General features: G+C 36.7%; 1 protein-coding gene across 6 annotated transcripts in view; it reads left to right on the forward strand.

Moving 5' to 3' along the window:
• The window catches only part of CACNA2D1 (calcium voltage-gated channel auxiliary subunit alpha2delta 1), a 431,936-nt gene that overhangs the window by 389,429 nt on the left and 15,105 nt on the right, over positions 1–27,402 (forward strand). For all 6 annotated transcript variants that reach the window (XM_040595291.1, XM_040595292.1, XM_040595294.1 and 3 more), the window contains 16 exons: positions 2,357–2,418; positions 4,663–4,739; positions 6,675–6,735; positions 8,918–9,015; positions 12,069–12,153; positions 12,358–12,420; positions 13,405–13,508; positions 14,777–14,863; positions 15,263–15,330; positions 16,643–16,681; positions 17,948–18,019; positions 18,555–18,707; positions 18,821–18,873; positions 23,445–23,500; positions 23,589–23,718; positions 25,776–25,888. In XM_040595291.1, coding sequence (XP_040451225.1) covers positions 2,357–2,418; positions 4,663–4,739; positions 6,675–6,735; positions 8,918–9,015; positions 12,069–12,153; positions 12,358–12,420; positions 13,405–13,508; positions 14,777–14,863; positions 15,263–15,330; positions 16,643–16,681; positions 17,948–18,019; positions 18,555–18,707; positions 18,821–18,873; positions 23,445–23,500; positions 23,589–23,718; positions 25,776–25,888 — 1,321 coding nt within the window. The remainder of the gene's footprint in view (positions 1–2,356; positions 2,419–4,662; positions 4,740–6,674; positions 6,736–8,917; positions 9,016–12,068; positions 12,154–12,357; positions 12,421–13,404; positions 13,509–14,776; positions 14,864–15,262; positions 15,331–16,642; positions 16,682–17,947; positions 18,020–18,554; positions 18,708–18,820; positions 18,874–23,444; positions 23,501–23,588; positions 23,719–25,775; positions 25,889–27,402) is intronic.

Genomic DNA, 27,402 nt, shown 5'->3' on the forward strand with positions numbered 1-27,402 from the left:
CTGAGTTATCTTTGAAGAGAAGTTTCAGCCAATTTGCTTTTGAGCATGTTTACAGTGCTGATGTGTCACATAATGGGTATGAGTGTGGCCAGGGATCAGAAGAGCCCTCCCACTGAGTCACAAGGTTCAGAAGGGATCTTCTTTCTTTGTAAACTCCTCAGAGAGGAGTCTAGGTGCAGCTAGATCCAATCCTAGTCTCAGACTTAGTCAGTGGTTTAGGCCTAAAGGATACGTCCATTCATCAGTCAACATTTGCCTCCCAGAGCCCTCTCAAGGACTTTCCCAGAAAGAGTTTCGCAAAGTTGAAAAAAAAAAAAAAAAGATGATTTATTAAAGTCACAGATATAACAAATTCAGAATTGCTGCTGAGAAATGCAGTTACTTCAACAATCAAGTGCAACTTGAGAGTTTAGCACTTTTATTAGCAATACTTCACCAGGTGTTCAGAGGCACAAGTCTTACCAAAGAGGTCCCTTCTTGGGGAGGAGACATCCAAGCCCATCAACCCATCCAATAGTTGGAGTTCTCTTCCTCAAAACAGAGGATTCTAAATACCATGGTGAGGTGGGACCAAGTCAAATACTGTGTGCCAGGGGTCCTTAGCAAGGATTGTCAGTTCTGGAAGGCAAGGGAGGCCCGACAGCTCAGCATAGGGTGGGGGGTTTGGTACAGGCATACACGGGTCTTCCTGTCTTTTACTGAAGCAAGGGGCTGTGAGGCCCCCACCTCACCCTGGGCATCACTCAGTTGGATTGATTGTTAGGCGGCATCAGTTATGTTTTGTGAGATAAGCATGTTGCCCAAGTCGACCCCCTAAAGCCACTTCGAGTGAATACAGCCATCTGGACCAGAGGCATGCGCCATCACCACCCTCGGTGGTTCATTTTTAGGGAAATAAAGGTCAGGATGGGGAGACAGGGGAGTGAGCACACTGCCGCATGGTGGCAACAGGATTTAACAAGAACCCAGATTTTCTCATCTTCTCTTCCTTCCCTTCCACCTTGGGCACTGCTTTTCTCTTGCCAGCGTACACGGAGTGCAACCCTTGGTGCTCTGCCTGGTTTGCAGGGACTGCCAGTGCTACGTTCAAGCATTACTTATTCTTGAGCTGAAGTAATAGTATAGGCACGTTATTAAATATAAATAGGCTTGCATAAGGATCTCTTCAGCCACCTTTTTACCTTGAATATGAAATATATCAGGGCATTAGACACTGAAATGTGCACCTTTTTTTTTTTCCTACCTTTTCCTTTTTTTTCTATTTTTCTTTTTTTTTTCCAAAGTGATTATTAAATTATTTACACTGTCGTGCTGTACTGAAAATCAGAAGCTGGGTAATGCAAAGGTTTCAAATTATAAATGTCAAGGAAGACACCTCTTTTTCATAACCACACTCATTTTCACGCTTTTGTTTTACCACAGGGAAAGGGAGAATGTAGATGTAGGCGTTTAGTATACATCTGTGGTATACTTGTGGTACCTTTCACCAATGTTTGTAATGTTGTACTGCAACAGTTTCCCAGACTTCATTGCTGGCATACTTACAAATATCTGTTTGTCAAATAGTAATATGTTGCAGCTGGCATAAACTTGTATTTTTCAAAGTGGAAAACTGAGTAAAACAATGTCAGCCAGGTGCACTAATGATTAAATCTATAGGGAACTGTGTCTATCACATTATTTTTCATACCAAAAGAAAACAAATGGTAAAGGTTATCCTCCTGTATTAAGTTATATAAAAATAAACATTTACTTCATTTACATTTTTTCACAAATTCAAGACCCCCCTAATAAGATTAGAAACACATGTAAATTTAGCATGGGGTGCCTATACCATGAGAATTGCCTGTCTGTTTCTGTATATATGTCTCAAATTTAAATGCATTTAGCCAGTGGTACTGTGACCTGAAAGGACAGGCATGGGGTGTTTCTGTTGTTAAAGAGTTACCTACAAAGTCTTTTTATATTTGAAGTTTTTTTCCTTTTCATAGTTTAACTGCAAAATGGTCCATGAAGGAGACAGCATGATTTACCAAACTGAAATTACATAGAAAAAAGTTTGCATAGGCCCGGCTAATGAATTTAAAAGGGAAAATGCTAGGTCATGTTTGACTCATTTTATTTAAATTTGCATTTCATTAATGTTCAGTAAAAAGGATATAGGTGATTCTTTTGCATAATGTGTTCGGAAAATGTTTAAGAAAAGGAGTTGCAGCTCAACTCATGCTTTTAGCAAAACAATAAATAGAATTTCAACAGATTTGTATTTGATTTTACACTGTATTTCTCAAGACAAGGTCATGCTTGTTGAAGCTCCAGAGTTGTTAATTTATTTTTTAACCATATTTCTTTGTAGCGATACATTGATAAAGGAAACAGAACATATACATGGACAGCTGTGAATGGCACTGATTACAGGTAATTCATGTTCTCTGACTTCTGTGTAGTTAAATGTCCTTTTTGTTTATTTTGATTAATAGATTTAGCATTACATTTTCTATAATAGCTTAGTCAGGACCAGAGCATGTTTTGTCCAGGCCTCTAGGATTTTCTGGGTTCCTTTACAGCTTTACAGTTCAGAATTGTGGCTCTGTGTAAGGACCAGAAACTCAGTCTTTCATTCAGCTGTTGAGATTTATCACTAGCGTATTTCAGCATGCAGGAAAAAAAATGCTTTTTATGATTAATTGATGTCACCATATACTTTGATTCTTAACTATATGCTTTCTCCTCTTCTTTCATCTTTTCTTTGGATTTTTGTCTCCATGTTCTTGTTTTAATATGCTTAATATGTTTAATATTAAAAACAAAGATGCTATATTTTGGTCTAAATGAAAAATGTGACACATTTTGTGCAAATGTTTTTCAGGCACAGCCATTGCTTATATCACGACTTTGCTAACCTTTATGTCAGATCTTAGGGCCAGGAACCGTGCTACTGATTACCTCTGAAATCTGTATCTTTTTGTGACAAGTTTAAACTATTTAGCACTGACACTGCTTTGTATGTAAAAACTAAATAGTGAATGGTGGCAGGAGCAAATGGAGTAATGGGTGAAAGCACGTCCCCCCTTGAACACAATGTTGGTGTTTATACTATTCCAAACTCATTTAAGCATACAGCTCTGTACCATTAGAAGGAATGTAGAAACTGGATGTTACCCAAAACAAGTTAAGGTTTACCAAGTTCCAGAAAAGTTAAACTACTCTAGTTCAAAACTACATGGTATAGATATTGAGTCATTTTTTTTACCAAAACAGTATCTTTATTGTGGTGAATTACAGTAGTCCTCTTCCAAGCCGGTTCCCATTTTCTGTTACGTTCTACACAGGTGTACAGCCAATGAGAATGTAAATGTTAAGTCGTACATAAAACAAAATAAATCCATTTTAGCAAGAGAATGCAAATGTAGGATCTTTTCTTCAGCATCCTATTTTTATAATGAACTGCCTCGATCTTTTTACTCTGTAAGAAAAGAAAGTTTTTTTATCAGACTATGCCATCTAGCAACCAGTAAAGAAATTTGATTTATACAACTTCTTAATTCTTACTGAGCTCCCTGGCATGAGACACAGCAATAAATCCATGGAGTCACATTGCAGAAAACCTATTAAACATAAAATTATAGATTTTAATTAGCAATTTCTACTAGCAGTAACTGTTAATGACAGGTAAACTGCTACTGATTTCCCTAGAGGAGAATTGATAGAAGGCTATCACTAAATATTCAGCATCTCATTTACATTCTGTTTAAGTGGCAAAAGTATCATTAAAGGTCATCTCATTTATGACTCAATTGTACAACTTTTTAAATGTTAATTTCTGCAGCTATCCATTAGAAAGCATTGCAGCTCTACAGTGATGAAATCAGAGTGCTAAAATTAAGGATGCAATATGGGAGATGGTACCACTTTAATGATTACTCATACCTCCTGTCCTTTACTAACTTTTTTGGAACTGAACTCTCTACACACGTATTGAATTTAGTTGCAGAAAGAAATCCTATATTTTTTGAACAAAACTAACTATAATTGAAAAGAAAATACATTGCAAATGCTTTGCCAATCTTAAAATGTTATTACACAATGATGTTCAAAGGTTTTAGTGGTGACTGCATGATTCAAGAAAATATTTTTCGTCTTGAACGTAATACGAATTCAGATATTGACAGATATGTTTCTTAATGAACACCGATTTGTCCTAACAAACATCCGATCATTAGTTGTTTTATTAGTACAAAAAGTCTGTCATTATGCCATGCATGGCATATCAGTGCGGTAGTATGTGGTGTTTTTTGCAGGCAATGATCACTCTGGCTTGTGTTACACAAATACTAAATTAGTAGGGATACTAAATGTGTTAAAGAAAAAATGTATTTTATTATTTGCAATTATTTGGAAATTCCTTGCCTATCTATTAAAATGTGCATTTATGCTTAAGGGCGTAAAATGATAAAATGAAATGAATGAAAACAAACACAGGGGAACTTCATGAACCTGCTTGTGCCTATTACGAAGTGTGAGGCTGGTATGTCACTATAATCTCGTTTCATGATGATCCAACACCCAAAATTGTTAATTGCTTTCAAAACACATAGAAGCTTAAACTGGAAAACTGCTTTAAATAAGATAATTGTGTTACTTGTGTCTTTTCTATTGCAGTTTGGCATTGGTGTTACCATCATACAGCTTTTATTATATTAAAGCCAAAATAGAAGAACCAATAACTCAAGCCAGATGTAAGTACTATGAAGGTTCCCTGGTTTTGTCCAGTATTGCCAAGTCTCAGATTCACTTAAAAAAGCAATGTTTAGAATTCATAAATTTTGTGGAATTTGCTGATGTTATCATGATGCACCCCAAATCTGCAGCAATGATTCTAACCCATTGCAACACCCAAGGTACAAGAAATATTCTATAAAAATAGAATATGTGCAGGTACCCCAGCTCCACTGACAATCCCTTCCCCTTTGCTCTGTGCCTATAGAATCATTGCTTTGTGTATCCTCTGTTGCTGTCATTTTAAGGGTCTGTATGCTGTTTCTTTTCATTCTTTTAGCTAAGTGTCATGATATAGCCTATAATAGTAAAGCATTTTTTCATTATTTTTACAGTAGTTACAGAATAATATTTAGCAAATTACCTCTGCTGCCCATAGGAATAGATTAATGTGAAAACGCTGCTTGGTTTGGCTTGCAGCTAGGCTTTTATTTTGCATTTTGCAATCTTTTAGTGGATGTTTGTAATGTATTTTTGGATTAGACTAATTTTAAGCTATTTACAGATTCTGGAGAGATAATTGGAAATTATACTTGTGAGTATTCCAATGCTTATTGTTTATTAGGTGTAGCTGAATTTTAATTTAGATAGTAGACAAAATAGGACCCATCACATCCTTTTAACTTTATCCAAGTGTTACGATAAACTTGAACAAATCTGCAGTTAAATAGAAAGTTAGAAAAGCACTATGAATCTCTCTGACAGGCATAGATACTGTTAGTTTAGGGAAAACTTGGTTAGCACTAAATCACTGTCCTCTACCATGGGCTCCTGCACATGAAGTAGAATATGGCAAGTTTTAATAATCAGTGTTTTATTTTGTAACTTTGTCAAATAATAAATAGTTTAAAACTGAAGTTTTAGTGAGTAAATATAGTTCTTTTGATGGATTAGATCATCTGGTTTTGCACTCATATCAATATAACCTGCAAAACAGACCCTTGAAATAGCCACAGTATATAGAAGGTACTTGAGAAATAATTGAGGAGGACATATTCTTCGGTCTTCAAAGATGTTTGTCTTTTTTCCAGACTACAGCTGTATGTAAATTGAACCTTTGATCTATGTACAATATTTTTATTCAAGGGTCTGTTTGAATAAAATATTGGTTTGTGACCCCTTTTGCTTTACCCTGTTTTTTTCTGTTTCCCTGCTTTCTCTTTCTGATGGATAGTGGCAATCAAAAAGGGCAAGTATATTCTTGTTGCTCAATTTCCTTCTGTTTTACTGCAGTTGATATTTTTCACTTATATTTCTATTCCTACTGGATATTCTCCTCTGTATTCCTCATCTCAGGATTTTCCCCATGATCATTGGGTACCATAGCAATAGAAAGGAAAAAAAAAAAAAAAAAACAAAGAAACCAAAAACAAGATGTGAAGGTTTCTTTATGTTTTCATGCACATTTCAATATGTTGCTAATCTCTAATCCTTTTTTGTCTGGTCTTATCAGTGTTCAGTGATACCAGCTTTTAAAGCCATTATTATCAGTAGCGTTGACAGTGATGCTTATATGGATAAATATTTTAGACTTTATTGCAGAAAATACTACAAGCATTTTCCTTCATGTTCTGACAACTCAGTGTCCCAAATATTTCTTTGTATCGAATTGTAATTCTAATGAAAACATCTCATATGTTTTCATGTTGACATGCTAATGAAATGTCTTCTCTAAGTTGTTAAATACATTATTGTTGCCAGGAGTATGTTGTATATAATAATCAAGTAATTTTGTCCTATACTGAGAAATATACAGTATATTAGTAAGAAAGTGTATAAAAATAAACATTTCTAAGTTCGTGGATGCATGCAAAAGCTCATCACATGTTTTGAGAAGAAAAATGGTGGCAAAAAGCCCAATTTACTTACTTGATATTTACTCTTCATCTTTGTAGATTCAGAAACACTGAAGCTTGATCATTTTGATGAAGCTGGCTATACGTTTATAGCACCCAGGTTGGTTAATTTCCCAGTAATAAATATTATTTCAGCAGTAAATAGGCATTTGATCAAATTAATGACATTTACAAAATACAGACTTGACCAATAAAGCCTCATTTTGGGGAAAAAAATATTAAGTAAAAGACTACTTATTAAATTCTTGTTTTACAAGATCAGTCGTTTCTTGTTGGAGTGTATATAACATCTTCAGGCTCTAATTCCTATTTATATTAATCAAGGAGAGCTCTAAAATCTGATATTGATGTTTTAATGGAAATCTTATACACGTCTGTTCATTTCTTGTGGTTGTGACTTTTAAGGTTTTACAACTTTGTACTTTAGCTTGTCATTTGTGAAATAGGTACCATAATACTTACCTCGAGATACTTCCAAACTTCAAGATAGTGTTTCAAAGCTCTCTGTCACTTAAGAATTAATTAATTTTTGAATCAATGAACATAAAAAGATTGAGTCATTGAAAATTGACCAAGTAAGTTCATTAGTTCCCTGTTTTTTCATGTGAAAGTGTGATGTCCTTGTTGCCCTTGTAAATGTAGATTTGCAAGGGAAACATGGTATGATAAATAGTTCTTAAAAATTAAGTTCCTTGAAAAGGTAGTTATGATAAAGGAAATACTGTACCATCGATGTCAATTAAGAAGTGTTTAATTTCTTATTTATCATATAAATATCCTTTTAAATTTCAATGAATAGATTGATTTCACTGAATAAATTGATTGGTATGTAAACCAGTCTTCTATCTTCAAATGTATTCTCAGCTTAACTGTATAATTTAATTTTTCCTGAAGGGCTGATGTTATTGATAATCAATGGTACCAAGTAGCAGTTTCCAGCAAGTCCTTAGTTGTTATGCTATTCTACATGAGCAAAGCCTGTTTTATATGGAACTTGGTTTAAACGTGAGTGTTGGTACAATAAGGCAAATTCTGCATGTAGTCTTTCAGGATCACGGTAAAGGGTAATAAGATAGCTTATTGATATGAAATACTTGAACAGACTTCTTTTGTTCATAATATTAATTTAATATAAAAAGCTCATTTAAAAAGAGAGCTCCCTGCTTTACTGCTGAATATGCTCTACATTTTAATTAAAGTTGTTTAATGCCACTCACCACCTAATATTTGCCTTCAAGATGCCCAGTGACTTTCATTATGCTTGCTTGCATTCAGTGAATTACCCAATGATATATTGCTTTATTTTATTACATTATGTAAAGGACAGTAGTCTACTGTTTATCTGTTCTGCGTATGTCAAAAGAGTGTTTCTATGCTTATCTGCTATGTACCCTATCAAAATTGCCTTTAAGACTTCTCAGAGGATAGGACCTCATCCCATAAATCTGGCCTTAGTTGAGCATGATGTGACTATGTTTTAATCAGCAGCTCACATACTTTTTAGTACAGTTTAACCCAGGAGCCATCTAAATTTACTGGGCATCTTCTTGTTTAGTTTACAGACTATGATCTCCTAATTTCACAGCCTACACTAGCCCTGAGTGCTTTTTTTGTCACAGCACTCCCAAGACTAGCCAGCTGCAACAAGGTCTTTCACCATCACATACCAAGTTAACGTCAATAAGTAGTTAGCATGTCTTGTCCCAGTACAGTCATCAATCCCCTGCAAGGTCTCAAAGGTCTATCTACTGTTCGTGCTGTTTCTTCATACGCTTCAGGCCAGTCCCACACTGCTTTTTGCTTCTCTCCTTGACCCTTCTCAGCCCTGGTACACTCTCTTTCCTCCCTTTCCAGATCTCTCTCTATTGGCTGCTCCTCTTCCATACCCCTTAGAGCTATTTAACTACTTAGCAGCAACCAGCCATGGCTGCACATTATCAGCCAAGCCACCGCCCCTGAAGCCAGCCCACAGCTGTATATTATCAATGTTAATTAACCCAGCTTCTTTCGTCTACATTTTTTCTGGGAATCTATGCCTTACCTCATATATGGAGTTGTCTTGTAATTCAGATTTAGGCAGACACTTTATTTCCTGTAGATGCCTGAAATATTTGATACGGTCAGCATTCAATATTGACTATGGTAGTCAATGGATATAGCAGTGGCATTCACCTCATTGTAGTTGCACAATCCTCTTTGGACTTCATAACTGCTGAGCCATATTTATCTGCTTTAGTAGCAAAGGAAACATCTGAGAAGACTGATGTTTTGTTGTTTTTCAGAGAATACTGTAATGATGTAAAAAAATCAGAAAACAACACTGAATTTCTATTAAATTTCAATGAATTTATTGACAGAAATACTCCAAGCAGTCCATCATGTAAGTATTATTCTCAATTCACTGATTTTTTTTCCTTAGGAAAATACTTATAAATGAGAATTAGCAAAAAATGGCAGCTTTCATGGCCAAATCATGTGAGTTTGGTTTTTATCTTCACTGATTATTTTTTAGTAGAAATACATGTAGTGTTGGAATTTTCTACCCAAGGTAGAGAATGTAAAAGTAGTTTGCAGTTTTCTGGGTTTATTTGAGGAAGTTCGCAGGACACTGCAGCCAGGGTTTTCTACATTCCTCTCAGCACTCTGTTCTAGCAGCAAATAACTACCTGTTCATGTTAATACACTCCCAAGTAATTTAAATACATAGTTCATTCTCTTAAGGATATCAGCCAAAGTAACTCTCAAATAGACTGCAAAATCTTGTAATGAAATCTTCAGTCTTCTTTCTTGTCAGTTTATATAACCCAAAGAAGTAAAGAAAAGGAGCACAACCACCTAAATAACCAATAACCAGCATAGAGGGTAAGGAGGTTCTATTGCTGGTTCACAATTTGGTTAAAGAGATCTTGCTTGAGCTTGAGTTTTTTAAGATCCCAGATTCATGTAACTGCTGCAGGGGTGCGCAGTGGGCTTTGGGAAGGTATTCACGTTTTGAAATTGGGCCTTAAACTCCATTTAGAATAAATAAGGAGTTATGCTTTTGAACAAACCATCAGTATCATGTTAAAGTCTTGTTCTCATGAAAAATTCAATGTATAGATTTGTTTATCTGTACAAGTCTGTTTAGCATTGTTAATAATTCATAAACAGTTGGAATAAACTTTTTTTTTGCCTTACATTCCCTGAGTCTTTTAAACATTTTGCTGTCAGAGAACACTGATCAGTTCAGTAAAAATCTTTCTGCTAGACTATGTAACTGAAGGAATGTCCACTTAGGAGATCTCACAAAAGGCTACTGGGGGTGGGGGTGGGGGTGTGTTTGTTGTTTTTAACAGGATGATCTTATTCACTGACACTTTGCTGACTGACTGAAATTTTACTTGAGTCCCTTGACTCAATCTTGGAAATGAAAGCACTCGCCTCAAATAATTAAACCAGTTAAAATTTGAGAAATCTAGGTTTATATTCACTAGTTCTGTAAGCAAATATTGAGGACACATTTAGTGATATTGCAGTATACACTAGGGCTTAGCAAGTAAGTACACCAAAATATTATCAAATTATCACTATATTTCACTTTGGAATCCACAACAAAATTCACTTTTTCTTCTTCTTTTTTCTAATAACTAAGTTACTTGAAAAATAGTCTCCAGAATAAATAGACAGCATTGACTAAAAGAAACACTGGCTATAGAAATTCTATCTGCTAAAAATGCTTTCCTAAAGGAATAACTAGTCAAATCCTCAAACTGAAATAATCTATATACTATAAGTGTAATGTCTGTTATATTTTGACTCACCCCATCCAACTCAACCTGATGGAAGTTAGCCAGAAAGTGCAACAGCTACTGCTGTTGTTATTAAGGGGACAGTAGGGGAAATTCACCCGACTTGTCTTCAACATCTGCTTTAGGTAAGTAAGCAAGTCCCACTTTGGGGCGGTGCCTGCAGTGCAAGGGAGTCCTAAACAAAAAAATGCATCCAGTAAAATATAAGGAGTCGGTGTCAGCAGAGATAAATACCACTCTGAGAGAGACATATTTTGATGCTTATATTCAGGTAGAATATCAGTTTAATTTCTAGGAAAATGTGGAGGCAACAAGGCCCTCCAAATTTCATCCTCATGTCAGTTAGTCGAGGTTTGTCATTACTTCCAGCTGAAGAAATATTTTTAAAGCAGTACCCTAATTTATATTGCATACTGCATTATGACATTGTGCTTGTGAATAGGGAAGGTGAGTCTGTGACATTCAATGCAGTTTTACAAATTTACCTAGCTAAGCTATGTAAATATATCTGAAGAGAATTAAATTAATGTATTAAGGTGATATGAGACAGTGCTTCCTGCTGGTAAATCAGAGCTGCTAGCTTTGCGCATAGTGTTCTCACACATCCAGGTTTCAGTGGATTTTATGAAAAAGCCTTTTAGCTAAAGCTTATGAAGCTTTTCAAAACCCAAATCCATGTCCTTACTGATCTGTTTTGTGAAAACAGATTAAATTAGGGCATTTTTTTAAAAAAAGGTCAATATCAGTCTTCTGGAATCTGAAACTTAGGGTGAAGCACAGGGCATGTCATGGCTTTCTATTGAACAACTGAAGAAAAGTTGGGTTTTTATCTTTATTTTTCCCCAGGAGTTCTCAGCCTCCTCATCAAGGCTGAGCAGCTGGGGTTTGGCAAAATTCAGAGGTGCAGGTTCTAGTCATGGAACAACTGATTTACCGCCGATTTACTGTGTGACATTGAAGACCAAGAGCCCTTTACATTATTCAGCTCAAATTTAGCCCTGCTTTATTTTCTATAGTGTCAAAACCTGTATTAAAGTGTGTGCTTACTTCTGTTTACTATTCATAGAAGTTTCTCCTGCAAAATGCTACTGAAAAAGATGCTTGGGAAGCACTGAACCATCTTTTCAAAGATATTTTTAAAATGGCATATCCATCTAAGCTACTAATTCAAAATCAGTTTATTTCCTTGTACCCATTTTCAGATGGCAGACAGGGTTTTTTGAGAGGCTTTGACTTAAAATTTGTAGCATGTAAGAGTAAGTATAACAAAGAATTTAGTGTTTCATTGCATAACTTGAGATAAAAAGCATTTGAATGAAAACATGCTTTAAAAGTAGGTTAATTTCAAATTCAACATAGGAGCTTTGCAAAGCTGGGACCTGTGCCCTTATCACCTTGCTTATTCCTATAACACAATGATAGTTTCTTAGGATACACTGAAGGAAAAGTTTAAATGAAGTCGACAATGTGACAGCAATCTTTTTAACATCACATACTTAATGTTATTTGAAGTAGACAGTATGTCTAATAGAAATAGCCTGATTTTTGTGACCGTAGCATCTTGAAAAGTAAGAATTAAATTTTAGCCATTTAATGAAACTCCATGTCATATGGTTTCAGATGATTGTCTTAACTCTTTCGATAGGTAATACTGATATGGTTATTAGAGTTTTGCTGGATGCAGGATTTACAAATGAACTTGCCCAACGTTACTGGAGTAAATTGTCTCTGTAAGTATTCTTTTTATTGACTGATTTTTTGATTCATTTCAAAGTTTGATAATAAAATACATGTGTGCATATCTAGATACACAGTTAACATTTACACAAGATAGATATTTAGTTCACAGTTATGCAGTTAAATGGCGACCCTTGATGTAGAAACTTGTAAGGATTTCAGCCAGTTTTCATTTTAAATCTTATTTTTGTTTACAGTGATGGAGTTGTTGCGCAATTTGTTGTTACAGATGGTGGAATTACTAGAGTGTTCCCCAAAAGGTAATATTTATTATAAAGTAGTATACTATGGCAGTTTTGAAACTTGAAAGGGTGGAATGTTAAATATTGGATTTATTGAATGAAAATCATCTGTACTGATAACTATGAAATGAATGGGAAGTCTTGTTTTTCTTTGATTTTACCTGTGTCACTGCTTGAAACTGATCTGTAATATTATTTCCATAACAGGTCCTTGTAATCCAAGTTTCAAATCACTGTAAAGCAGCAGTAAAACCAGTGCCCTTGCAGCAGTAGTGGGGCCATGCTAATCCCTAATTAGTCCTAAGCACTCATTTATTTGGCAGGCTGGAAGGCTGCAAATACTGTAAAGCCGTAGGCAATTTTTTTTTTAGACTAATAAGAGCAGACCAAATGGTCCAGGGACCTCAAGAGAGAAAAATGTATTTTACCAAAGGGCAAAAAAGGAATGTGAAAATGGTTGTGTAATGAACTCGATGCCCACATCAGTGACCGGGGATAATGAGGACACCAGTACAGATATACTGGTAAATGGCAAATTTATCTATTTTCTTAGGTTATTCTGTGTTTCTCCAAAAAGGGAAAAAAAGCAATGAATTTTACTCTGTTTCTTTTCTGTTTTGGTGTTATTAATTATTAAAAATATTTTGGGGTGATTTCTCAAGAGAGAGCATGTTCTATTAGTTTTGTTTATATTTTGTTGTGAGTAGTGTTGCATTTATATTTGTCTCAATATATCTAAAAATTATGGGACAAGATCTGTGTTGGTCCAAGAATTCTTTTTTTCTTTTTTTTTTCTTTTTTTTTTTTTAATTCTAATTATACCTGGCAGTTAACCAGTGAAAGCTGACAAAGTCTGAGGACTATATGAATGAATCCCACATTTACAACTGTGAAACATGGGAAGGAAAAAACCAACTACAAAACAAAAAGCAATGAAAAAACCTGCAGCAGAACTTTAATGAGATTCTGTCTTTCTTTTGATCTCTATTTTTTTGTGATTAGGGCAGGAGAAGATTGGTTGGAAAATGCTGAAACCTATGAAGTCAGCTTCTATAAACGGAGTTTAGATAATGACAACTATATTTTCACAGCTCCGTACTACAACAGTAAGTCATCGCTGTTTAGAAATGTCAGAGCTGGCTAGTCCAATGTAAGTGTAGTTGTGGAAGTTTCCCATAGCAGTTGAGGTCACTGACAAAGGATGCAAGTGGGACACTTCATAAGGAAAAATATCTTGGGACATCATCCATTATTAAGGAAAAGGTAGCTAGGAGGGCACTAAACAAGGGGCATCATAATTTGTCATTGACTCGGGTGGCCGTGTACACTCAGAATTAACAAAGCTGAAAACATGCAGAGTACTGGTGTTCATTTATTATACTGAAACAGTGTTTTACAGACATGTGTTGGCAGAATTGTTTTAAAAGGAAGTGAAAGAAAAATGCACTCAGGGACAATAACACTACTAAAAAAAACCTTATTTGAGCTGAGTTCTATATAGTTCCTCAGCACCAAACCTAACTTGGGGGAGCAGGTATAAGGACCCAGAGACCACAACTCTGTCCACTGCACCACTGCTTAATTTAAACTTTCCTTCTGAATTTGATTTCAAGTTGCGGTTATTCACCAAAACCAGCTTGCCTGGAATACTCTGATATTTAAAACCTATATATGCACAATAGTAAGTGCTTGTTACTAATGTGAGCAGCATTAACCTTGCCAAGCTCATTTAAAAGCAGATGCTACGACAAATGACATACTCCTTCTTAAACATATGGGATCTTTTATTGCTCTTATGTCATACTTACTTACTGCATCTTTTCTCAATAAAATATTAGGAAGGTTATTAACTAAATTCCCTGAAGCCTTTGTTGTTCCTCAAAGAGCTCCAGGGAATGTACTTTTAACTTGCTTTTTCATACTGAGCGGTGTTGAAAACAGGCTGAAGTTCGTCAGAGAAGTAATTGTTGGTTAGTGAGTGGTGTCAGTATACCCTGCATTGAAAAATACACAGACGACAGAAGGATAAAATCTTTGGCTCTGATCCTGGTTTTAACAGAGCTGCTCACATGTGTTAAGCTATTCATGGCTCTTTTTGCAGGGGAAAAAAAGGCTACAGTAACTTTTTGAAGCAGTGAAACCATGTACAAAACATGAATGGAGAAAAGTAAACAAAACTATTCCTTTTAGTCATCCAGATGTTTGTGATCTGAGCTATTACAGATGATAAATGCATAGTACAGCTGGATCAGTGCTTTTGAAAAAGGATATTTTTTTTTAATCATGCTGGGTATTTGAATAATCATTAATTTCAGTTTCAGAGGAAGAGGCTTTTATTACACCCTAACTTTTTCCCCCCTTTCTATACTCACAGAAAGTGGTGCCAATAGCTATGAAACAGGTATTATGGTAAGCAAGGCTGTGGAAATAACAATTAATGGGAAGCTTCTGAAACCAGCAGGTAAGACAGAGTGGTGCTGAAACTCTAAATACAGTAGTTACTTGGTTGTTGCTCAACAGTGAATTAGAAATTTAATTGAGATTTCAAAGGAACTTCACTTTATATAACATTCTTTTCTCTGAGACTGTTTTAATCTTTCTGGTGGAAATCAAGCCAAAGATCTGGTTGTGTTTGAGTAAGAGTGCTTAATTTATTAGTCTCATGAAGGATATTGGTGGTCAGACAACAGAGCAAAAATCATATTTTCTCCTTTTCCAGTTTAATAATTTAGATGTTATTATAAAACACACCCTTTTTTTTTTTTTTTTTTTTTTTTGAGGATTCTACAGTTACCTTTTTTCTTTTTCTTTTTTTTTTTTTTCATTTTACTAAAAAAGACTTTCATGTATTTCTTGTTAGTTGTTGGGATAAAAATTGACGCAACCAGCTGGATGGAAAATTTCACAAAAACCACAATCAAGAGCCTGGTAAGCAATTGACCGAGTCTTTTTTTGAACTTTATTTGCATTTCTCAAAGCTTCAGATACAAATAGGTCTAATAGCTCTTTGTGCCGGAGTCACACTGATGCATAGTTGCCAAGTAGTTGTGGTATTTAAATCATCCAAATGCACAAAATAAATCTATGTTGAAATAGGCTGTATTTTGTACGTGTCTTGCTTTCATAATTATAGAACATGGGTAAAGACAAAGAAAAATGGCATATTCCAGCCAATAGACTCCCTAATAAGATTATGCTGTAGCAGTGAATAAGATCTGCAAAAGATTTGCTGAGTCTATATTTATTTAATATGAAAGATAGGTAAGCAGTCAACAGTAAGGATTTATATCGCAACCAACATCACAGCATTTTAGCAGAACTTAATGAAATAGGTGCTTAATCCTTTCATTCCTTATATCTAAAACTTAGGTGAAAATGGGAAGGGGGAAAGGCTAAACGGAAGGAAAAAATAAGTAATTAATGGAACACTGGGAAAGGAGAGGCACAAAATAAGGGCAATTACGGAACAATTGTGTGATGCAACATTGCTTGGTTAGTTGTATATTAAGGGAATTGATAACAGTGTCTGGCCGTTGTAGGTATTAGAGCTGTAGTTCAACGGGTAGGCAAATGCATTGCCTAAATGTCAGAACAGTTAAGGGCAAAAATACATAACTGAAAAAGAAGAAAGAAAGGAATATCTCAGAATTAATTTGAGATGACTGCAGCATTATCTGGTAGTTGTTTTGCTCGGGATATGATGCAAGGGGACAGTTACATGTGTATGTATATACTTAATGCAAGAAAAAGAGAAAAAAAAAATTAGTAGTCAAAGCCATAAAAGCTTACTGGAGATGGTGGGCTTCCTTTATCACATGCTTTGATACTGGCAAAAATTTCATGGTCGAAAAAGATACTTTGCAGCATATTTTCTAGTCTTTCTTTCCATACCTCAAACACATGGAAATGTACATGTTCTTTCTCTTTTGCTTTATACTCACAACACTGACATCTGACAAGTCCTCCAAACTTTATTTCTAATATATTGAGTATACTTTAAAAGGGAGATGTATGAGGGACTTTGTGAAAGACAGTAGAGATTGTGCTGTTGATAATTACTGAATATGGGTTGTTCACACGGATATGTGTGATAAATGACACACAGTCAAAATTAATTTAAATTGATCTAGTGGTATTGAAAATCATATCACTTGTTCTTGTCTTGATTGATTAATATAACTGTAAAATGCAGTTTCTTCTGAAACATTTTTGTGAAGATTACTGTACTTCTCTTTTTTAGTGCAACAGTGAAATCTGTGGCTGTGAGAGAAACAGTATGGTAAGAATATATTCAGTTTATGAATATATGGCAAATTACAAAAATTCACTGATTCTCTCAGGATTTATCTAAGACAACATTTCTATCATTATTATTTAAGGATTAATTTTACAGAAAACAGTACTTAGTTATTTGTGTCTTGAAAAAGGTTAAGATTAGGAGGGGAGGGGGTGAAAGAGGTTATAAAAGTCAGATGAAGTGGTTGTTGCAAGAATCATTGCAATGAGGTTACAAGAACTAGAGGGATGAATTAAAATAAAGTAAAAGCAATAAAGAATGATGTGAAGAAAATGTGAGAAAAATATAATGGTAATTTTCAAAGCAAGAACCCAATCCTGAGGCAAGGGAATGTATTAAAAATAAAGAACTGGAGAAAATGAACACTAGAAGTATCTTAGAGAAGGGTAAATGCAAACTGAAAAGCATCAGAGTACATAATGTGCCCTTCAACAGTCATTAGTCATCCTCCTCTCCTCTGCTTTCAGACCATTCAGGATTTGTGAATCCCATAGCTCTGCTAGCATTCAGGAGAGCATAGCTTCAGGGGCTATCACAGTATCAGGTTCTGCCACCTGCTTCAAAGCTTTCTCTGCTCAGGTCTTCTGTAAATTCTTCTGTGGAGTGTGAAGATCATTAAATGCAAGACTTACAGCAAAAATGGTACTCTGGGAGGTTCTCTGTTTGGTCTCATTGCTGTTTCTCCAACCTCTGACTGCAAGGATCTTTCACAAAGTGCGAAGTATAGGGAACCAGTGGGCTTTCCATTCCTGCACCTGACACCTGGAAGAAACCCACTGCAATCCTTGACAAGTGAAAATAATCATGACTAGCCAGCTGAGAGTCTGTCCTTAAAATTCTTACCACTGAAAGGTGCAAATGGAAAAGGACTTTAAGCATGGCTGAAGCACATGTGAAGTTGTAGTCCCTTATTATGAGTTGAGATTAAGTTATAATCAGATTTAATAAGGATATAGCACTCTTAGACCTAAAAAAGTATTACGCAAATAAGAATTTACAAAGCAACTTTTAATAATTAAGCCACAAGGAAGTCTTAGATCTGTACAGACTTTTATAACACTGATAGAAACACTGATATAACACTGATGTTACTTGTTATAACTTAATGTTGGTCCTTGACTATGGGGTCGTGATTTAGCATGAGCCACATAGATTTGAAGATGCTTCCAAAGTGCTGAATAAAAAATAGTTTCTTACAGTTCTCTTGACAAATCCTTACTGCAAAAATATTTCACTTTCTTACAATAGCATGTGGACTGTGTTATCCTTGATGATGGTGGATTTCTTTTGATGTCAAATCGGGATGAATATACACAACAGGTATGTATATTTTTAAGGACAGCACATAGAAAACAATAGGAAGAAGTTTTAAGAGAAAAAAGCCAGCATTTCACTTTCAGCTTACCCTAAGAATAACATTTCTGAATCATAAAAGTTTTGCTGTTTCAGAAATTCCAGTTATTTTGTTAGTCTTTTTCACAGCCTTGTTTATGGTTCAAGATGCCATACTTCTAGCAAGTTGCATTCTTTGTGCTCTGCCTTTGGTCTAGTAGGCTGCCAATGTAGCTGTGATGGTGAGGGCAGGTAGTATGGTATCTGCACACCTTCTTTCTCATATTCCTCTTGCTCTTCCCCAAGCAGGGTGGTCTCACTAATAATGCATTTAAAATTACTGTCTAACTGAGCTCTCCAACCAAGCTTTTTGGAGAGAAGTAGTCAAAGAAAGAAATAAAAACATGAGTAGCACAACTGGATGAATTGGGGGGGGGGGGGAGTGAATCAGAACTGTTCACTTTTTTATGAGAAAAATACTTGGAAATACTTTAACTTATCTCTGTATATTCTCCCTCATCAGATTGGAAGATTCTTTGGTGAGATTGATCCTGGCCTGATGCGAAACCTGATTAACATGTCCCTGTATGCCTTTAACAAATCGTATGACTATCAATCAGTCTGCGATCCCGAAGAAGAACCAAAGCAAGGAGCTGGACTTCGTTCTGCTTATGTGGTCAGTAGAGCCTTGTGTGGTGACAGATATCCCCATAAAAGTCTGCATGTGTTTATACAAATAGCATAATCTCTGTTGTTGTTGTTGTTTGTTTTTGTTTTTTTTTCCCCCAGCCTACGATAACAGATATTTTGCATCTAGGATGGTGGGCTTCAGCAGCTGCCTGGTAAGTACAAGTATGTAGGAATTCTGTATGTCCAAACTACAATTATTTGATGGGTTGAAACTGTCTTAGTCTTTTTCTTCCCTCTGTAGAACTGCTGTGAACCTTTTGTTTCTGCTGTTTGTTATGGTGAAAATTTTTAACTATGTCTCCAAACTCCTTGGAAAAATTCTGTGTTCTGTCAACAGTTGAATTTGAAACTACTCTTGCTAGGTTTTGTGGTTGTGTGTTCTGACTCTACAAAATCAGCTTCAGGAAACAGAGTTGGAATTAATAGTCTAAGCCTGATTGACAAGTGTGAAGGTTCAGGTTAAATTATTACTTTTAGAATTATTGATCACTTGGCTCCCTGTTTCAAAATATTGTCTTTCCCTTTTTCTAGCAAGAAGCCGTAAGAAAATCAGTGTTTGCTTTTCAATGAATCATTTTACAAAACCACACAAATCAGAATAATTTGAGTTGAAATGGACCTTAAAAGGTCATCTAGTCCAACCACCTCTGCAATGAACAGGGGCATCTTCAACTAGATCAGGTTGCTCAGAGCTCTGTCCAACCTGGTCTTGAGTGTTTCCAGTGATAAGGCATCTACCACCTCTCTGGGCAACCTATTCCAGTGTCTCACCACCTTCATTGTAAAAAATGTCTTCCTCATATCTAGTCTGAATCTACCCTCTTTTAATTTAAAACCATTACCCTATGTCCTATTGCAACAGGCCCTGTGAAAAAGTCTGTCCTCATCTTTCTTATAAGCACATTGTAAGTACTGAAAGGCCACAATAAGTCTCCCTGGAGACTGCTCTGGGCTGAACAACCCCAATTCTCTCAGACTTCTCTTATAGGAGAGATGTTCCATCCCTCTGATCATTTTTGTCGTCATCCTCTGGACCTGCTCCAACAAGTCCATGTCTTTCCTGTGCTGAGGGCTCCAGAACTGGACGGTGGTACTCCAGGTGGAGTTGCACAAGAGCAGAGCAGAGGGGCAGAATCACCTCCCTCAAACTTCTGGCCCCGCTTCTTTTGATGCAGCCCAGGACATGGTTGGTTTTCTGGGCTGCAAGTACACATTGCCAACTCATTTCCAAATTTTCATCCACCAGTACTCTCAAGTCCTTCTTCGCAGGGCTGCTCTCAATCCCTTCATGTGCCAGCCTGTAATGATATGTGGAGTTGCACAACCAGGTGCATAACCTTGCACTTGGCCTTGTTGAAATCCGTGAGGTTCACATGAGGTTTACACAGGTCCACTTCTTCAGCTTGTCCAGGTCCTTCTGAATGGCATCCCATCCCTCGGTTGTGTCAACCGCACCACTCATCTCAGTGTCATCTGCAAACGTGCTGACGGTGCACTCAATCCCACTATGTCATTGGTGAAGAGTACTGGTCCCAGTACGGTTCCCTGAGGGACACTACTTGTCCCCAGTCTGCATCTGGACATTAAACCATTGACCGCTACCCTCTGGATGCAACCATCCAGCCAATTCCTTATCCACCGAACAGTCCACCCATCAAATTCATATCTCTCTGATTTAGAGAGAAGGATGTTGTGGGGCACCAAATCAGAGGCCCTTCAAAGTCCAGACAAGTGACATCCATAGCTCTTCACTCCACCAGAGAGGGGCACTACGTTGTTCAGGCAGGACTTGCCCTTGGTGAAGGCATTCTAGTTGTATCGTCACCTCCCTGTCCTCTGTGTGCCTTACCGTAGCTTCTAGGCGAATCTGTTCCATGATCTTCTCAGGCACAAAGGTTAGGCTGACAGGTCAGTAGCCCAGGGTCCTCCTTTCTACCCTTTTTAAAAATGGGTGCAATTTTTTGCCTTTTTCCAGTCACCAGGGATTTCACCTGACTGCTGTGACTTTTCAAGTATCATGGCTTGGCAACTACATCAGCCAGTTCCCTTGAGATTCTGGGATGCATTGTGTCAGGTCCCATAGACATGTATATTCAGGTTCCCCAGGTGGTCATGAACCTGATCTTCCCTTACAGTGGGAAGGACTTTGCTCCTCCAGTCCCCACCTTATGGTCCATCCACTTGGGAGGTGCAGTAAGAGAGGTTGCCAGTGGAGACTGAGGCAAAAGAGTTGTTGAGTGCCTCAGCCTTCTCCTCACTCATTGTTACCAGTTTGCCGTTCTTGCTCATTTGTTGGGGGGGAGGTACAGTTTCTTTGGCCTTCATTTTCTGGAGTAGAAGCCCTGTAGGTCTTGTTTAAAGCTCTGTCAATGAGACCCGCTAATTTGTGGGCAATGAACCTTCTGTACTACAAAATGTATAGAAGTCTTGCTTAGACTGCAGGATAACCAGTATGTTATCTGGCGGCACAGTTCAGTTAAAAGTTTTCATGATAATTATTTGTTCGTTCTTTGAAATGGAATTAAAAAGCACCACTGAACTATTTCAAGGAAGCAAATACATATAAAGCATGTGGGATAATTCTATAGTCATTGTCCTAGCGTTTTCTGTAGCTGAGGGGAAAAGTTTTTTATATTTGGACTGCTGTGGAGTTTTGGGATTGACCTTGAGAGAGGCAGGGTTGCACCGCTACTTAGGTTTATCTTTCACTTTATCAATTTTGGCTTGGTTATTACCATTAATAATATGGCATTATTAATAATAGCCAAGAAATAACTTTACCTATTTGAGAGCCACGTAGATAGACACCTCTGTCAGCTGCTTCTTCAGCACCACATTGGGATAAGTAATTGGGACTGATGTGATACTTTTGCATTGGTGTGAATTGCCCCCTTGGAGACTGTTCCCTTTTCTAAAGTAATGATGCTTACTTTTTTTGTCAAATTATCAAGATGGAATAAATTACCTACTTTATGAGTTAAAGTATATAGCAGATGAACAAACACAGTAATGTTCTCACAGATAGCACTATGAAAATTGTATATTGGTTTTTATTGCTGGTTACATTTGGTTAAGAGCAACAGCAAAAATCTCAGTTTTCTTGGAAAACAGCAGACCTCAAAAACTGGCGATGGGCAATAATCCAGAAGAGAAACTTGAGCTCTTCTCAAGCAGAGAGACTTTTGTTTATCAGTTTTCAAATCAGACTCAGTGGTCTGGACTCAATTTAGACCTAAGGTTTATTTTGTATGATGTTTAACTTGAAAGCACCGCATGAAAGTACTTTCTATGGACATGTTTTTAATGGAATCTAGATCAGAAGCAGGCAGAGAAGGCCATTAAGCGAGCAGAGTGAAAAAAGCTGACCAAAAATGGACTCGGTGAGGCACCTGGCAAAAGCAAATGCAGGGAAATAGGAGAAAGCAGGTTGTTAAAGAAAACTATAGTGTTTCAAGCAACAATGTGGGATAAAGGTGTGAGTGATAATCTTCAAAATTTCTGTGGGATCCATCAGCATTTAGTTCAGAGAGTATGTGTCATTTCTCCTTCATGCTTTTTTAACTCAGAAGGTTTAAGTTTTCCCAGGCTGCCCTTTTCAGTCAGTACCCAGTAAATTCTGTGATAAGCCTTTGTGAAGGATTACTATTTTCTGTCAGCAAATTGCATCACTTGCATGGCATCGGGTCTCTTCTCATCCATGATGGTCAGTGTACTGTCTGATGATTGGAGGCGCAAAGCTGTGGATGTGAATCCAGAGCTCCCTCAGGCAATGCCTCCGCTGGAAAGGTGACAGGCAGATTCGGTTTCTTTACACATGGATCACACTGGATAAGGAGAAAAGGAAAGAATCTTTGAGGTTGAGTAAAGTTATACAGTCCCTTCTCTCTGCAGGGTAGACATTAGAACAGAATGAGATGAGGAGACATCAGGTAGAAGCAAACCTAAAATGTGATGACAGGGAAATACAGCTTGGGAAGGTTTAAGCAGACGCAATGAGTCAAGGAATGTAACTGGTGCAACTGCTGTTTTAACAAGTTGGTAGAGGAGAAAGGGCCATGTATGTGGCAAGCTGGTACTTGCTTCAAGTAAAGAAAATAGGGAAAATATGATCATGAGTGAAGAAAAATAATTTGAAAGAAATGGAGCTCTCTAAGCCTAAGCATTTTAGTAGCATCTAGGAGAAAAAACATATTCCGTACCTCGAGAGCAGGAATAGGGATGATTTTAAAAGCCAGCTGCTACAGTAATGATGTTTATAATACACTTGCAATATTCCAGTGTTTGTCTCCTTCTGAGTAATTTAATGAACTTTAATCAGTGTAAAGTATCTAATTCAGAAGCATTTTCCCCAAGTATGCTCAAAAGGAGTTCCGGCTGGTTTAAGTGTCAGAGGAATGCCAACGTGCCTCTTCCATTTCCCACAGAGGTGTAAGAGGAGGACATGGATGGCATGACAACATTTCCATTATGTGAATTATGGGCACAAATGCTAGCAGAATAAAATATGAGTGTGAAAGAAGACGTGGGAGAAAGTGTGAAAAGAAAACCAGAGTCAAAACTGTAAGGCTTAAAGTAACACAGCTTTAATAACTGGCAAAAGGATAATAAGCCATGATAATGTCATTGTTAATAGATCTTATTTCAGGAGTTTTTAAGCATCTGTTAAAATACCAAGAAGACGGAGTCTTTAACATACAGATGTATCTTGTCTTTCTGTGTTCAGGTCTATCTTACAGCAGCTGTTTTTGAGCTTGACTTTTCCACGTTTCCTTGAAGCAGGTAAGTCCTGCCATAGTTGGGTCTCCCCATTGCACCTGTGACTTAAAAAATGTCATTGTTTATTTATTTATTTTTTTATTTTCATCAGCTGACATGGAAGATGATGATTTCAGTGCTGCCCTGCCTAAAACAAGCTGTATCACTGAGCAAACTCAGTATTTCTTTGAAAATGATGATAAATCCTTTGGTGGGATTGTAGATTGTATAAACTGCTCCAGGTAAAATTTCTTAACTATAAATAATAATTTTTGGATATTCATTTCTTTTACAAAAGAAAATGACACTATTAGAAGAATAAAGAATATATTTTGCATTCGTTACACCAACCTTACATAAGCAAGACAGGGAAGTATCTAGGCAGTAAAACGATAAATTGCATTCTTTTTGTATTTTTTAGAGTATATTTTAAGTGTAATAATTAAAGAATTATAGAAACATTTTATTAAAATTTTTGGTTTGTGGCCTGTATATGCTCCATGAGAATAGTATTTCTATCCCTGTTACATTTTGTTTTCTTTTAATTTATTACATAAACTTAAAAGCATGCTGCAATATTCAGAATGGGATAATTTTCTTTAATCTGGTTATGTATTGGAATTTTTGATGGTCAAGAAGATGATGCAATTTATCTTCAAATTTACCTTCTGTTCAGTAGCACTCATAATTTAAGAGCTGTGGGTCTTAATAAGCAAACCATGCTGTTTTGTTTTGTGATTAAAAGATTTACTCTTCAGGCTCCATATGCCCATTCAAAATGATATTTAATGTTAAAAAAATCAGATACTTCAGAAACATAGTGACTTGGACCTAGATCTGTGTTTCATGCAAAAGCCTGCTGGGTTGAAAGTTTGCATACATTAGGATTTCTGAGAATGTCTTAGAAATTAACAGTGGGGTTTCACACTTCTTGAAGACAATATTTCAAGCCAGGAAAGAAAGACAGGACACTGGAGAATGGTGGATACAGCGAAAACATTCAGACCTTTTTTTCCCACTTCCATACTTCCTCCTCCATGTTGCTAGTTTGTATCTGCATGGTACCTGGTTGCACAGAGAACTCATAAGCTGGGATTTTGGGATTTGGTTTTGTTTTTTGTAGTTTTTTCATTTGTGTTTTGATTGTGTGGTTTGTTCTTTTTTGTTTTTGGGTTTTTTCTTAATCTGAAGAGTTTACAGAAGCATTCTTTAGTTCAATTTACTAAAAGACTACAGAAATTATTATGCTAATATTGCAAAAATAGCGCCACAGTGTGTGAATGAGTATGAAAGGACAATTTAAGCTGGTTAAAACAAACCAGATATGTAATCACATCATCAGTTATTTAATTAACAGGTATTTTATCCTCTTACTGTACTTAATCAGTGGTATGAACATCTGTGAGATTTCAGAAATAATCTGATCAATTCACACCTAGGTAATAAAATTTGCCTGTATAGAGTGGTAACAACCCATATGAAAAGTCTTACTTACTAGTTTATGTGTATGAAAATGTATTTAGAATCCACTAAAAGCAATTAACCTATTAGACTGTACTGAATTTACCTCTGTTTGACAGATGGAATATATTTTATTAATGACTAAGAAATGTTAAGATTTTTTTCTCTGCTTTTTTGAAGGCCTGTCTTCCTTTCTAATAAATTTCAATTGTACGTGAAAATTATCCTTGAAAAAAAATCCTTTAGTATCTGAGGCATGAAGCGTATTATCTTTAGTTTAAAGATATAATACTGCCTATTCAATTATCTATAAATTGAAAGTTACTGTACTAACTTAAAGGCCTTTCTTGGAATTGTATGTACATAAAAATACAAAAAATATAAATCCAATACAGAACAAACATTCCCTAAACCTCTTTCTCACCCTTCTTACAGATAGGTTTATGTGTTGGGGTTTTGTTTATTTCTTTCTTTTTGTGGTTGGGGGTTTTCTCGGTGTTGTTAGAGGAAGAAATGATGCTGAACTGATGTTATTTCTCAGTACAGCTACTGTTGCAGCAGTACAGAGCTAGCTATTAACTCAATTAAAGTCATTTTATGCTCTTTTCCATTTTTTCTACTAATAAGTCTAGTTGAAAGGGGAAGCCATAGAAATGTCAAAAAGATTACAAAATTTATTATAAATGTTTCTCGCTGTTCATTAATGGGAAAGATAAACAGTAGCAGGCAGACTGAATCTGTGAAGTCAGATTACTTTTGTTCCAATGCTGTGTGTCCTTCTCAAACATGGATTTCTTTGCTTCATTTAAACATAGGTTTTTGTTGGCTTTTTTTACAGACTTTATCATGCAGAGAAGATTTCCAACACCAATCTAGTATTCATTATTAGTGACAGCCAACTGCTGTGCCGCTCCTGTGACCCAAAGCCACTTATGCAAGCTGAGAAGCCGGGTATCCTTTAAAATCATGTTATTTAGTAATGCAGATTGATTTTTTACTATGATATACTGGAATATATTTGGAGAAAACGGCCTGTTTGTGTACATATCAGTAGTGTGGTTGCCATTGGAGTACTTGTAGCAGCAGATATTTGTGGATGATATCACAAATCGTCTGAGGCAGCAGTCACTGAGGTAGAGAGCAAAGCTGTGAGGACCTAAACAGAAAAGGGCTCGCAGGAACTTAATGAAGTTTCCAAAAAGCAGATGCAAAGTCTTGGATCCAGGACAGAATAGTGACATGCAGCTGGACACACTGGGGGTGGAGTTACTGGAAATAGCTTTGCAGGAAAGGACTTGAAGATCACGATGGACAAGAAATTGAGCATCAGTTGCCACTATGCCTTACCAGTCACATCCTGGGCTATGTTAGCAAGAGTGTAGCCAGCAGGCTGGAAGAATTGATCCATCCAGCTTTTCAGCACTGATAAGACCACATCTGAAGTGCTGTGTACAGTTTGGGGCTTCCCAGTACCACACTGCCATCCTGGGGGAAGTCCAGTGAAGGGCCACCAAGGTGGTTGGCATCTGGAGCCACAGGACAGGCAAGGGGAGTCTGAGACTCCTGGGTTTGTTCAGCCTTTAGGAAAGGCAAGGGTATGTCTGTCTAGAGAAATAAAAAAAAAGGGCAACACCAACATGAGAGTGTTTGGTCCTGAAAAGTTTGAATACTGCACTGATGCCTACAACACTGAGGTGAAGTGATGAAAGTGCTTTAGTGTGTGCTCAGTGCCAGTGAGAACTGCGTTTTGTGGAAACTGCTTTAACCATCAAAAGCTAAAGTTTATCCAGCTGTTAGCACAGAATTTCTTCAGAGCTGGCTGGAGACATAGGTGGTATACATGCTAAGCAGAGTCCTTGCAACCATGCATTAAAATTAAAAACATGTAAAAAGTAGTTCTAATTTGCAACCACCTTCATGCCAATCTCTATGCCTTTAGCCTGTTCACTCCAGTAGATACCTGTAGGTGATGGTGATGGAAATACATAAACCCAACATATACATACTCTAGGCAAGGAGAAATTCAACCTCAGTTTTTCTCTGTTATATGTGCCTGAGGATAGCACGCCAGAGATGGTAAATCAAATCATAATTTGGATTATTGTGACAGAATATGGAAAACAATTAGCAATACCTTTGTCCATGTCAGGAAGTTAGTTGAGACAGCCTCTCCCATTCCTGAAAGAAAAGCAGATGATGGTAGAGATGACCGAGTTTCTTTGGCACAAGCAATGCCTTCATTGCCACATCAATAAAACTGGAATTCCATCTACACTTTGGCTGAAAAGGAAGCTAGGTTGGGGTGGAAGCAATATCCATGTCATCACAGAGCTGTGTAAACATATCCTAATATTCTAATTCACTCCAGTCCCTGACAGGTTGATTAACTGTAGTCACTGTCTGAATTCCTAGTCAGGACTCGCTATAGAAAATGAAGCACGTTGGATGGGAAATGGGCACATAAC

This window comes from Falco naumanni, chromosome 5, assembly GCF_017639655.2.
Source record: "Falco naumanni isolate bFalNau1 chromosome 5, bFalNau1.pat, whole genome shotgun sequence".
Classification (NCBI taxonomy): Eukaryota; Metazoa; Chordata; class Aves; order Falconiformes; family Falconidae; genus Falco; species Falco naumanni.